Source organism: Mauremys reevesii, linkage group 10 (genome assembly GCF_016161935.1).
Source record: "Mauremys reevesii isolate NIE-2019 linkage group 10, ASM1616193v1, whole genome shotgun sequence".
NCBI lineage: Eukaryota > Metazoa > Chordata > Testudines > Geoemydidae > Mauremys > Mauremys reevesii.
The window spans coordinates 47,030,371-47,044,326 of record NC_052632.1 but is presented as its reverse complement, the minus strand read 5'-3'; the positions used below and the strand labels follow the sequence as shown (position 1 = coordinate 47,044,326).

At 48.1% G+C, this 13,956-nt stretch overlaps 1 protein-coding gene across 3 annotated transcripts; it reads left to right on the top strand.

The window, feature by feature from the left end:
* Positions 1 to 7: 7 nt before the first annotated feature.
* NUBP2 (nucleotide binding protein 2) lies at positions 8 to 12,397 on the top strand. 3 transcript variants are annotated; one of them, XM_039491918.1, is made up of 7 exons: positions 8 to 154; positions 6,279 to 6,397; positions 7,733 to 7,931; positions 9,523 to 9,677; positions 9,980 to 10,090; positions 10,571 to 10,640; positions 11,371 to 12,397. In XM_039491918.1, exons 1-7 carry the CDS (start codon positions 139 to 141, stop codon positions 11,514 to 11,516), a joined length of 816 nt encoding a protein of 271 aa, XP_039347852.1. In that variant the 5' UTR covers positions 8 to 138; the 3' UTR covers positions 11,517 to 12,397. The 3 variants fall into 3 exon arrangements, with proteins under 3 accessions (XP_039347852.1, XP_039347854.1, XP_039347853.1); XM_039491920.1 differs by lacking the exon at positions 8 to 154 and adding an exon at positions 4,474 to 4,492; XM_039491919.1 differs by lacking the exon at positions 8 to 154 and adding an exon at positions 4,633 to 4,703.
* The last annotated feature ends 1,559 nt before the right edge of the window (positions 12,398 to 13,956 follow it).

Sequence of the window (13,956 nt, the reverse complement as noted above, 5' to 3'; positions counted from 1 at the left end):
GTCAGCTAGGTCAGGTCGGGGCCAAAATTAGTTCACGGGGCAGGATGACAGCCAGAGCTCGGCTTCCCATTGGCCGCGGCGCTCCTCTGCGCGTGACCCCGGGGCAGGCGGAAGTGCAGGAGCAGTGCTTGAGGCAGCATGGAGGCTGTAGGGGGTGAGTAGTGCACGGACAGAAGGATCGAGGCTACTCTGCGGGGGATTGTAGGGAGGGCTCCCGCGGCGGCGTCCCAACTCCCCTCCCTAGCTGTGCTGCGACGAAGCGCGCGAGCCTCGCCAGGCTGGGAAAGCCCCGCGCCGTGGGGACTGCGAGGCTCAGCCGCTCACGATGGCCCCTGGTCTCTGCCCGACACTATGCGCGGGGAGCGATGGGCTCCCGGGAGCCGCCCCCAACGCAAGGGGCGTCGCTGAACAGCTGCTGCTTGGACCGTGTCTCTGGGGCACCCAGCGGCCACATGCGTGACTCGGAGCCGCTACTGACCAGGCCTGCCGTGCTCTCCTCCGCCAGCCATGGGTGGGGCGGGCTTTGGCCACGCTGGGACTGGGGGTGGCTCCCAGCCGGGGTCCATCGCTTCCCCGTGACAGCGAGTTTGGTCCCCAGTATAGTTACAACAGAGCCTTTCAGAGCAGATTGTGCCTAGCTGTATCTTGGGGACAACTATATCGTAGTCTAACACAGTAGGTGTTTGGGTTTTTGTAGTGTAGACAGTACCTAAAACAGCACAGCACCAGTTCCCATGTGGAAGGCTATCTTTCTCAACCCTACCACATGGACTTTGCTGAAACTGCCAAGAATTTGTGGTGTGACATAACCTAGCTCAGTCCTACTCCTGCTACATTTTCTCTTCTCCTGTGACCAGCAACTTGGGGTTAAATCCACAAAAGGGTTTAGATGTTGCAACATTGAGCATTGCAGTACCTAACCTTTAGGTGTCCTGTTGCCCAGTGGAATCCTCAGCCCAGAGTTAGGTGCCTAGCTATGGGGAAAGTTAGGCACCTAAGACTAGGACTGACAGAATGGGGCTTAGCATGCTAAACTTGAAACTGAATAAATAAACCAATCAAAAATGCCAAGCAAAGGGGTGGGATGTAAACAAAACATCAATAGGTACCTACTGTGGTCCAGAGGGAGGCACAGATCTCCAGTTGGGATTCACAGCTGTCTTCCTGCTCCTGGATTTAGGCACCTAAGGGCTAGTCTACACTAGAAAATTAGAAGGATCCAGCTACGTTCCCGAGGGGTGTCAAAAATCCACATTCCTGAGTGATGTAGTTAAACTAGCCTAAGTCCCTATGTAGACAGGTTGACGGAAGAAATAGATTACATATGCTGGATTGCGTACTCTAGAAAGGAGGTGGATTACATATGCTGATGGGAGAACCCCTTTCGTCGGTGTAGGTAGCGTCTACAATATAGCATTATGGCTGTATCGCTGCAGCATTTCAAGTATAGATAAGCTCTAAGTCAGGTCAGCCCCCGTCTCTGTTTTGCTCAGGTGTACTTGCATGAGAGATGGAGACTGATAGTAGCCCCATCATAACCAATAGCCCAGAGGTTAGGGCACTCACTTGGAAGGTGGAGGACCCATTTTCAAATCCCTGTTCTGATGGACTTGGGCATCCATCCCTGGGGTGGATTGACCCCCATGCTACTGTGTGTTTTGGGGTGGGTCTCTCTCAGTCTCTCTGGTTGGAACTGTTCCATTTTGTATAAATCATTAAATGTTCATTGGAGCAGGAACGAATTTGGGGCTCCCACATCCTGGGTGAGTGACCTAACCACTAGGTTGTAGAATCAATCTCTTTCTGGCCCAGTGAATAGTTAATTAGCCATACAAAGTGGTCCAGTTCCAACAGGAGTGGCTGTGGGAGACCTGCCCCAGAACACCCCATCACATGCAGATGGGCACTTTCCTGGAATATGAGTGATCCCAATTCAGGTCCTTGCCATTTCCCACGTGAGAGTCCTGACCACTGGGTTATCGGGCATTCTTCTGCATGCCCCCCACCTGTCTCTTGTGTGAGGGCTTCAGAGAACACCTGCTGGATCAGGCCCTGCAAGTGAGATGGGAGGGAAGGGCACCTAGCTTGTGAATTACATTGGGGCTTATGATAAGATGATCTCTTGAGGTCCCTTCCAGCCCTAATAATCTATGATTCTATAAATGAAGGGGGGTGGGGGGGAATAGCTCCCTTTTATGGACAGCCAGTTAGCTATTAAATCTCTCTTGGTAGCTGTTTTCTATTTGCTTTATCTGTCATTCATTCATTCATGCCCGTCACCCCAACCGGGGTATGGGCCGCCAACCACAGATCTCCAGAGTCTTCTATCCTGGGCCATTCGCTCTAGCTGGTTCCAGGTATAGCCCATTTTTTTGCTATCAACCTGAAGGTCGCGTCGCCAGGTATTTCTTGGGCGGCCTCTTTTCCGCTTGCCTTGGGGGTTCCACCGCAGTGCCTGTCTGGTGATGTTGGTTGGCTGCTTGCGTAGTGTATGTCCTATCCAGCCCCACCTTCTCCTTCTAATTTCTTCCTCTGCTGGGAGTTGACGGGTCCTCTCCAAGAGGTGGATGTTACTGATGGTGTCTGGCCAGCGGATCTGGAGAATCCTTCTGAGGCAGCTATTAATGCGTCCATCTTGTCTCGCTAATGCCTAGTAGGGTCAGGTTGTTGCTCCTCATCTCTGCTGCAACCTGCGCCGTCTTTCCTGACTCGTACATGGTCCTCACGTTCCATGTGCCGATGGTAATCCTCCTGGTTGTAAGAAGGGTGATCGGCTTAGTGGCTTCCTCGCGGCTTTCACCACCCAGCGTCATGCGTCTTCGAGTTGAAGACCCTTCTTTTTCCAGGCTAAAAGTCTCTGTTAACTCTATTGTTGGCGTTTCTGTAGCAAGCTGATTTTTACGGGGTGGAGTTGCTAGCCCCACGCCCAACCCTCCTCCTTTACCCTGACTTGGGACAGGCAGATGGCCCCAAAGGACCTCTCTGGTGGAGTTGCTTTATCTGTAAAGGGTTAAAAAGTTTGACTGCATGCATAGGTAAAAAGAAGTGAGTGGACACCTGGCTAAAAGAGCTAATGAGAAGGCTAGAGCTTTTTAAAATTGAAACAAGATTCCCCTTTTGTCTGTCTGTGGTGGGTCTCGTGGAGAGCAGGAACAGGGCTGGACTATGCTGTAAAAGCTTGCGCCAGGTATGAAAAATCATTAAATCATACCTAGAAACTACTCACTTGAAACCCCAGATATGCAAGTAGATCAGGAAATGTCTAGGAAGATGTGATTAGGTTTATCTTTCTTATTTCTTTATGGCTTGTGGACTTCTCTGTGCTAACCCCCAAATGCTTTTGTTTTGCATGTAACCATTAAGCTGGACCTCAAGAAAACTATTCTTGATGCTTAATTATGTTTGCTCTTTTAAAATCTAGCAATAGCCTAAGTTCCAGATGTATTTTTTTTCTTTTTGTTTTTAATAAAATTTACCTTTTCTAAGAACAGGATTAGGATTTTTGTTGTTTAATTAGCTGGTGGCAACAGCTGATTTCCTTTGGTTTTCTTTCTCAGCTCTTCCTCGAGGGGGGCTTGAGGATACCCCAGAGGAAGGAATTCCCAAGTGTGCCTTTCTGGGTTCTCAAAAAGGGGGTTTTGCACTTGGGTGGTGGTAGCATCTACCCATCCAAAGTCAGAGAAAAGTCTTAACCTTGGGAGTTTAATGCAAGCCTGGAGTGGCCAGTATTAATTTTTAGAATCCTTGCGGGCCCCCACCTTCTGCACTCGAAGTGCCAGAATGGGGAATCAGCTTTGACAGAACTTAAGCATGACCTAGGGCACTGAGCAGCTTGGCGATGTCAGGACCACAGTGGTTTTGTGTGCTTCCCCCAGGAGGGATGTAGGCACCTATGGGATTAGACAGCAGCTGAATAGAGGGTTTGAGGATCTGAGTCCTCCCATTCATATGTTAGCTTTAGGTACCTAAAATGGCAGTTATGTCCTTTTGTGGATCTTTGGAACTCTCTGCTTTCTCTCATCCTTGGCCCCTTTGAGAGAACAATAACAATGCTACCCCTGTAAATGCCACCTAATATGCTCCCCAACAATATGACAATCAGACAATCAATCTGTATACAACCAAAGAGGTTTTAAAAATTATGGGAGAGAGAGAACCTACATAAAAGGATGTTAGATATTAAACACCTGTGGAAATGTCTTGCGATTTCTTCCTTTCATTACAAAGGAGAAAGAGAGCAGAGATCTGTGCTATGTGTTACCTTTGATTGAGTTCCTGATTACTTCTCCCATGGTAAAAGCAGGCTCCATCTCAGGATGAAGTCTGTTTTTCTCACTCAGCTTGTTCTTCAGTAAAATGGAGTCTTCCTCTTCCTTGATTGCTATTTTATATTCCCTAAAACACTGGAAAACCCCTCCGAAGCAGGAGACCACATCTTCCTCTCAAGTGCTGCTTCTGATGGTTCAGATTCAGGGAACAGAACCAGTGTGAGGTACACCCCACTTTGATATGTGAAGCTTCGGGAAATTCCTTGATGACTCAATGTTAACTATTCCTAGCTATTCCTGTTTTTTTCTGGACTTAATAAGCATTGTGTTTACCTTTATGTCTGAGTCCTTAGGGGTTCCAGGATGTGTTACTGACCATTCAGGAATGTGAGGAGCCATTGGAATTCAAATAGTCCTCTGTTATCTCTGAGTCAGGTGAGGGAGTTCTCCACTGGACACCTGGTCCCACTAGTGCAGAAGTACAGATAATGATTTAGCTATAATTAGGGCCTTAGAAAAAATCTTCAGGAAGTTGTGCCAGATTTGCAAATCACAGCAGAGGGTGCTGATCTTAACTTTGTTTATGAAACACTTAAAGTAACAATCCATAACAAAACATACCTAAAACAAAATTAGGTGACACTCTTGCTGTAAAATCAGGTTACTCTCATTGATCCCTTGCTTCTTTCCCCTGCTCCCACATAACAATCCAGATTTGATTTTTAGCAGTAAAGGCCTTTGCTGGAACACAAGATCCCAGAGATGAATTCTATCTGCCTTTGGAAAGATGGGTTTATTGAAAACCTGTGGTATATAAGCTTTGTTTCTGGTGGTTCATGAGACATTAGTCCTTAAAATTGTCAGTGATCTTTGGTCCTGGAGGTACAGCAAGTTCCAGCCCTCTGATAAATATAGCATGTGAGTTCAGAAACTAACCAAGGTCCCTAATTTGCCATGAGGCAGCGTCATTTGCCCTGAGCTCCAGAACCTTGTAACAATACCCATCCTCCTCCTCCCTCATGCATAAAGCTGGTCCCTTTGGGTCAAAGTTGAATTCCATTGGTGAGGAATCTCGCACTGCCACTTATCTGTGCTGTGACTCAATACAGAACTTCAGTCTTGGGATGGTTCAAAGGTGTAATCCTCCCCCCCACTTGGTGTCATTACAGGAGTGAAATGAGTGTGTTAATGCAGGTCTGCTGGGGCTTTCAAGGGATTTATCTCGATTTTGAATTTTTCTTGCGTTCAGAGCTGTGTAGTTCTTGTCTCTAGACGGATCTTTAGATCACAGATTTCGGATTTTCTCCCACCTCTGCCAGTACCCCTTGAGGCCCTCTAGCTATACTCCATTTAAAGAATCTCAGAAGAATGTGTTCACAGCCCTTCCCTGGGGACTGAAAGCACACTGTATATGAGTCATAAACAGAAATTGTTTAGACCAGAGCAAACACTGACTGTGCAGCAAGCAAACTGAAGAAAATTTAAAACAAGAAACTGACACATCCAGAAAAACAAGATCTACACAGCACAGAAAGGAGGAAACTCCTAGGGGACTGGACGGCTGAGGAGAGGGAAGGCCCAGAGCTTTTCAAATTGCAATCTGGCCCAGAGCAGTAGTGACAAAAGCATTTAAGCATGTGCTTAAGTCCCACTGAGGTCAGTTTAAGTGCTTTGCTGAATCAGAGCTAAAGTCCTTACCACCCACTGGCTGTATGTTGAGCTGATGAGTCACAGCTGTGTTCCTAGTGGATAATTGTCTACTCAAAATCAACCACATTTTGACTCAGGTTGCCCCACTATTTTTAAACACTCTGCAACACCTTAGCCAAAATGTCTTTTCTGTACGTTACATGGTGATAGCTCCTTTAGTGGGAATGATGTCCTAGCTGTGAAATGTGAGGATTCACTCAGCTGGCAGCCTATGGCATTGCTATTCATACATCCTTAGTGCAGCATGATGCTGTGTAGAGGCGCAGGGATGCCTCAGTGTTGTTCTGTTGTCCTTCACAGAGAGAGGTAACCTGGCTGGGGTTGGACACGTCCTTCTAGTGCTCTCAGGAAAAGGAGGCGTGGGAAAAAGCACCATCTCCACCGAGCTGGCTTTGGCTTTACGGCATGTTGGGAAGAAGGTGAGCAAGCTTCCATGTGGCAGTCATGAGTGTATTCTCCTTCCCCATGTGCACCCAAGATTCTAGTCTGGGGTTTTACGCTCATAATCTAGGTATTAAGCATCTTGTAGCATTTTTTATTTAGTCATTAAGATCCTGCTGAGATTGAGCAAAAGTTATTTTTACTACAAGATTTCTGATTTTTATGCATTTATTTGACCAAAAAAGCTGCAGTGTGCAGCTTTAAGGTCCTCCGATAAAGATAATATATATGTGCAAAATATTATGAAAGCGCTGTGCAAAACTTGTTCATTATAATTGTCCACCTTATGCTAATAGGGAAATAGGCACAGAGTGGAGAAGTGACTTGTCTAAAGTCACACAATGAGACAGTGGAAGAACCGGGAGTAGATAGCTCAGTCGTTTGAGCATTGGCCTGCTAAACCCAGGGTTGTGAGTTCAGTCCTTGAGGGGGGCCATTTAGGGATCTGGGGCAAAAATCTGTCTGGGGATTGGTCCTGCTTTGAGCAGGGGGTTGGACTAGGTGACCTCCTGAGGTCCCTTCCAACCCTGATATTCTATTTAAAAAAAAAAAAAACAAAAAAACCCCTCAGGTTCCTTGACACCTGGACCTCAATGGAATTGCTAGGCTATGTTGCCTCCCTTTCCTAAGTAATGTCTCCCCTGGGCTTGGCGGGCTTTAATATACTATGCTCTGTGTTAAAAGCTACTGGGATATTCTTACTTGCTGTGTGGATGGAGACCATGAGGATTGGGTCCTTGACCTTTGCTGTTATTGCTCTCCAAGGCCTCCTGTTGTCTTGCCTGTCCTGTTTCAGGGGAGCTGTTGTGTGAGCAATGCCGAGTTATAGGGCATGAGTATGAGTAGGAAAAAGAAAGGGGAGGCAAAATCCCTCTAAAAGTTTCTAGGGGTCTGAGAGGACATTGGGCTTTGCCTATGGAGAAGGGAGGGACAGCCACTCAGCACAACAATAGTGGTAGTGGGGAATTGTGGCTGAGGACACAGGGCAAACAAAATGCCCCAAAGGCTCTCTAAAGTCCTGCAGAGCAGATGGGCCATGGTTTTTAAGGTCTCATTTGAAAGATCTCTGTCCAGAAGTTCAGTGACAACACACTGATCTCCCTTGGAAAGGGGAAAGGCTGTGTGAACTCATCTGGGATTTGAACATGTGGTTCCTGTGTATTTCAAATATGATGTGTAGGCTTCTAAGCCATCCTTTCCATAAGGTCTGGGCTGTAGAAATCAGTGAAGAGTTATGTTTTGCCACTGTGGTGGCCCTCTGTGCTGTCTTAGTGTAAGGGATTGTCTGAATGGTTCCCCGTATTCACTGGCAGGTGGGAATTCTGGATGTGGACCTATGTGGCCCCAGCATCCCTCAAATGCTCAAAGTCCAGGGCAAGGGCGTGCACCAGTGTGACAGTGGCTGGGTGCCTGTCTTCGTCGACCAGGACAAAAGCATCTCTCTCATGTCGATTGGCTTCTTGCTGGAGAAGCCAGATGATGCTGTGGTTTGGAGAGGACCCAAGAAAAACGGTACAGAATGCTTTTACTCTTGGTAGTGACCTTACAGCAATGGTGCCCAAACTTTTCCTGTTGTGCCCCCTCTCCATTACTGCACAGCCAAGGCTTCCATCCCCAGTGAAGGAGCTTGGGCTGAAGCAGAGCTGGGGGCAGAACTTGGTGGGAGACGCGGGGACAAAGCTGGGGCAAGAGGTGGAACTGGCCTGGGGGCAGGGTGGAGCTGCAGCTGGGACCAGAGCTGGGCTGGGGGCAGAGCAGGGGGCAGAGCAGGGGGCAGAGTAAAGTTGTGGCTGGGGGTGGAACAGGGCTCCAGGCCCGGCTTGGAGGGGCACACCCCACAGTTTGGGGACCACTGTCCTACAGCAAGGGCACCTCCTGCAAAGATGAAACTCGTTGAAACACCTGCTTGCCTTACTTACAGGCTGGTCTCATCTTGCATATGGCTCATTATCCCCTTGTGCTTAGGCATGGGTTGCAGTCTGTAGTTCTTGCCACATTTGAGCAGGCGAACTAGAGCTGGATAACAGACTAGATGTAGGTAGCCGTTGACCTCTAAGTTGTTGCTTTCAGTCTAGGCCTGGTCATCATCTGAAGCTCCCATTCCCTTTCTGGCTTCTTCCCCTGGCTCCCAGCTGGGATCGGGGTCCGAAGCCGCCCTGGGCTTTTTATCTCAACTCCCTGCCAGGAGCATGGCTCCTGCCGTGAAATTGACAAGACAGCCGATGTAAGGGACACAGTGTCTACAGCAGTGGTCCCCAACGTTTTTCGTCTGGCAGGCGCCAGACAAAGAGCCATGGAGGATCGTGGCGGCAGACGAGCATCTGCCAAAATGCCGCTGACAAGCGGCAACGTCAATAGGTGTCACCGCCGAAATACTGCTGACAAGCAACGTCATCCAGAGGCGTCGCCGCCGAAATGCCACTGATTTTTGGCGGCATTTTGGCGGCAACGCCTCTGGATGATGCTGCTTGTCGGCAGCATTTTGGCGGATGCTCGTCCGCCGGCTGGTACGTGGGCACACTTAGACGCCCTGGCGGGCGCCATGGCACCCGCGGGCACCGCGTTGGGGACCCCTGGTCTACAGAGACACTGCGTTGCCCTAACTACACTGATATAAGCCTTATGCCTCTCGTGGAGGTGAAGCTATTATGTCGGTGTAATGGGGCTCTTACATCTGCAGGAGCACGGCTGTAGTGTGAAAATTAGGTTGACATAAGCTGCCTTATGTTGATCTAACTGTGTAGTGTAAATCAGCCCTGGGGAATGAGATGGTAGATCTGTCCTGTGCTCTCTGGACAGGTGTCTATAATGATCGCTATTGTTGGCGCACAGAACAGAATCTTGATGGCCTTGGAGACTGAACTATCCCCTTGCCACCTATATGCATTCCCTGTAGGGCAGGATAGAGACCCTGAGGGAAGATGGCACTGCCACTGCTTCTGTTGATGCAGGGCTTCTCTTCCTACTGAAGTCTATTCTTTTGCACCTGTCTGTTTACACAATGTGGTGATCTGATATCTAACAACTGCTGCTACCACACTGTTGAGATTACAGACCACACCTCAACTGAAAGCAAAGATTTTCCTCCATTTTGTTTTGGCAGCTTTGATAAAGCAATTTATCTCCGACGTGACCTGGGGAGATCTTGACTTCCTCATTGTGGATACGCCTCCGGGGACCTCGGATGAGCACATCTCTACGGTAGAATCCCTTCGCCCATATAAGCCTCTCGGGGCAGTCCTGGTCACGACACCACAGGTATGTGATGCTTGCTGGGGCAGATGTTTCCACACCCTGCCCTGGGTCATGCCAAACTAATTTTTTATCAACCCCATTATGCCTTTAGGTTTGTTTTTACATGACCCTGTATGAGTGTCAGTGTCTCTCTATGGCTATTAGTTCTGCATTTCTACTCCCTTCATCCCTCCAATCTGTGTCTGTGTACCCTGCCTTAATCTCAAGGATTGGCAGCACTGGATGAATGGGCAGAAAGGCAGACATTCACCTCTCTGATTTTGCTGGCCCTTTATCACTGATACCCCGTGACTCTGTGCCCACAGGCGGTGTCTATAGGGGATGTCAGGCGAGAGCTGACGTTCTGTAAGAAGACAGGATTGCAAGTGATCGGGATTGTAGAGAACATGAGTGGTTTCGTCTGCCCGCACTGTTTGGTGAGCCCTTTAAAACTGACCCATAGCTGAGCACTCCCCTGCCTCAATCTGCTACATTGTGCTTGAGGCCTGGGTTTGAATTGACTTTTCTTAACTGTGGTCCCTTGGCTGCTGAGAGACCAGGGAATGCCATGAAGGTAATGTGGTAGGTCTCTGGAGGCGAGTGGCTAGCTGTACCACTTTGTGGACCCTGCCCTCCTTCATTGGCTGGCTGTTGGGGTAGGTTCAGGAGAGGCAACTCTTTTGTCTTCCTAGTGGGTGATGAGGGATAAGAATGTCTTTGAGGAAGTGCATGAATTGGGGGGATCAGCAGCTCCCAGAGGCAAATGAGTGTTGCTTGTTCAGATAACGGTATCATTCTCTGCATTAAATGTATCCAGATAAACAGTCGTGTTGCCCATCTGTGATGCCCAGCGGTCTGCAGAACTTCCGCTTCGGGAAGTTCGTGGTGACTAAATGCTGTTTCTTCTGCTCTTCCAGGAGTGCACAAACCTCTTTTCCAAAGGGGGTGGTGAAGAGCTGGCCAGGTATGCTGGAGTCCCATTCCTAGGTGAGTGCCTTTTGACTACAGAGCCCTCCCTAGAGGGAGGGGTAGATCAAAAGAGCAAATGGTTGGTGAGTGGTGAGAACACAGTGCCACAAGGAGCATGGAATGAGGTCCAGAAATCAAACTGCAAGCTAAGGAGGGGCATCTCCAGTTGAGGTCCGAAGAGAGTCTGGTTTGGGAGAGGAGCATAGAGCTGCCAAAAGGATGTGGTCATTGTATGTCTGGCCAGTAGAGAACAGAGGCAGAGAACCTGACAGTCCAGTCTGGTTTTGGATATGGTGGGAGATTTGGAGCGATCCTAGTTGCCTGCCGTCAGGTAACGGCAAACACAGGCAGCACCACTGAGAGTCCAGCAGAGCTCCTGTGAGAGAAATGAGGAATTTATTTAAACTTCCTTAATTATTTATTCCTCCCCCTAATCAAGGAGCAATAGTCTTGACAATGATGCCAGGGTAAATCTCTGCTGATTGTGGTGCTAGAAGCACTTATAGCTCCTTTCTACCCAGAAAATGTCTGGTATGGTGCCGCATGTCTAGAACGTTGTCTTGCAGGTGAGCAGTAAGGAGGTTAATAATGCTCAGTCCTGTCTGTCTTATCGTTCTGTCTCTCTTCGGTTGATGTGGGTGTCTCACTCCCACCTTTCTGTCTCTCCGACTTGCATGTGTATACTCTCATCTTTGTAACTTGTCCCAGTGGTCTCACAGTCATTCTCTCCCTTTGTCCTCCCACACAGGGTGTGTTCCCCTTGATCCCCAGCTCACTCAGAGCTTGGAGGAAGGCAGAGATTTCATCCAGGAGTTTCCCAAGAGCTCTGCCTTCCCTGCCCTTGCTCACATCGCCCAGCAGATCTTGGACAGGACATCCCCTCAGGGCTCCTGAGCGTGTTTCTAAGGCTGGACTCTCGTTGACCACATCTTTGCAGCACTGTCAGTCGTGGACCAAGCCAATGGGCAATGGGGAATGTCAAAGCTATTTTAAAGCATTTTTCAGGGGAAAGGGTGTCCTTAGGACCAGTTTGCAGAGATCTGGGAAAGGGAAGTGATACTGTCACTACTAAAGCCTTGAAGAGACCTTGCTAGAGCTTACCATTGCTCTCTAAGGGGGAGTGTGCATTTGCAACACCATTTGCCTTCTGAATAGATGAGCACTATGGCTGTCCTGGAATGGGTTACTGGGGGCACAGGTGGTGCAGCTTTTTCTAGTCACACAGAGAATATTTAATCTGCCCATGAACTCCTGCTACGTTAGTACACTGCGAAGATGGCCCCCCTCATGCTGTGGTGCTCCTGCTCATTTCTGCAGTATTCTTGGCGCTGTAAATTGTGTGTAGCTATTGGTCTCTGCGGCAAATATTGGTAGTGGTCCAGGACAGGAAACCCTTCCCTTATTGAACTGAATAGCACCAGTAATCTCCACCCCCAACTCCTGCTGCTGCTACCTTCCCCAAATTGCTTCTGTAGTGCTGCACACATGGTACTTCCTAGTTCGCAGTGACTGCTGTTGGTGTCATGCCAGATCCTCTGACCCTAGATCCTAGCTGAGCCATCTCACTCTGAAGCCATAAGTATTTGGTACAGAATATGCCTATGAAGGCATGTGTGATGACATAAAGTCTCTACAAGAGCTCTGAAGTCTGTTTACTGAGTCTGTATCTTATCATGCCTAACCTAAGGAACACACTGTCTTTTGGCTCCCTGGAAGGTGTCAGGGCTCAGGAATATTTGTAAAGGCTACAGACATTAAATAATGTGTTCTTACCATCTAAATGTCTTGTTGCATTTTGTGTTGGTTTTTTTTGTGGAGGGGGGTTTGTCCTCTTCCCCCCAACTGAATCCTGCTTTCCTTCCTACACTCTTCCGAATCTGTCTGTATTTGGTAGCAAATAATGGTTCCCCTCTGTTGGCCACTTTTTTAAGATTAAGGAAGTGCTACATTGGCCTTTATGGCTAGAGAAGGTGGTCCTCTCTAAATCAAGTCTAGCATCACTTCTGTCACAGGGCTGGTCTACACTAAGGGGAAAAATCGATATAAGATACGCAACTTCAGCTACGTGAATAACGTAGCTGAAGTCGAAGTATCTTATATCGATAACTTACCCGTCCTCACGGCGCGGGATCGATGTCCGGGGCTCTCCATGTCGACGCCGCCACCGCCGTTCGGGGCGGTGGAGTTACGGAATCGATAGAAGCGCGTTCGGGGATCGATATATCGCGTCTAGATGAGACGCGATATATCGATCCCTGAAAAATCGATCGCTACCCGCCGATACGGCGGGTAGTGTAGACGTAGCCACAGTCTCAGGATGCATCTGGGCTACCCGATCAAAACCGTCATTGGTCTAAGTGCAAGGGCGGTCTTGAGTCATTGCCTCCATAGAATCTCTGAACAGCATCCTCCTCTCCCTGTCAGGATGGATGTTCCAGAGGCCGGTGACTACCCATTGTAGTGCTCCTGGGAGCGAAATGATGGGTGTGCAGGTGTGGAACTCATATAATTGATCCCAGCTTGCCTTCTCACTAGAAGTGCTGCAAAGGCAAGCAGCAAGCTCTGTTGTGCCTTGTGGATTAGGCTTCCCTTTGTGACAGCCAATGAAATCAGTATTGAGGGGCTCTGAAGGGAGCCATTCCCCCTCCCCCAGCAGGGGTGGGAATTGCTCTGATGAGAAGCCAGTAAAGGGTCACAGGAAATGGACTGCATTGAGGTGTATACTGAGCATCAGTGGATAGATTTCCATGATAAGTATGTTCCCTTGAGGATATTTAGAGTAAGAATCTGAGGGGGCAGGGGAGGAAGCTGCTGTCAAATGCTGGTGACTGTCAGAGGTTGTTTCTCAGGGCTTGTCTACACAAACATTTAGTTCGCAGCAAGCTAGGGTGTGAATCAAAGCCTTGCAGCAGGACTGGGATCCCACAGGACCCACTGCCATAATAGGGCAAAATAGCACTGCCAAAATATGCTTTGTTGGTGGGATAGGGTCGGCAAAAAAGCCAGACTGTGGTAAGTTGCAGGAAAACACTTTAAAACTTTTAATACTTAAATGTAAGCAAGGGATAGAAAGAGATTTGATGTCTATTATTATAACAGGAGATAGTCTTTTTTTACATGGTTTAAGCAAGATTTATTCTATTTTTTTAGTGGTAAAAATGTCTCAATTCTGTTTGTTTATATATATATTAGGGCTGTCGATCTAATCACAATCAACTCACACGATTAACTCAAAAAATTAATCGCGATTAATCACACAGTTAAGCAATAGAATACCAATTGAAATTTATTAAATATTTTGAATGTTTTTCTACATTTTCAAATATATTGATTT

Excerpts from the sequence above, each read along its gene's own strand:
- NUBP2 (XM_039491918.1), top strand. Across the intron at positions 10,091-10,570 it reads TCGTCTGCCCGCACTGTTTG|GAGTGCACAAACCTCTTTTC; the intron begins GTGAGCCCTTTA and ends CTGCTCTTCCAG. Across the intron at positions 10,641-11,370 it reads TGCTGGAGTCCCATTCCTAG|GGTGTGTTCCCCTTGATCCC; the intron begins GTGAGTGCCTTT and ends CCTCCCACACAG.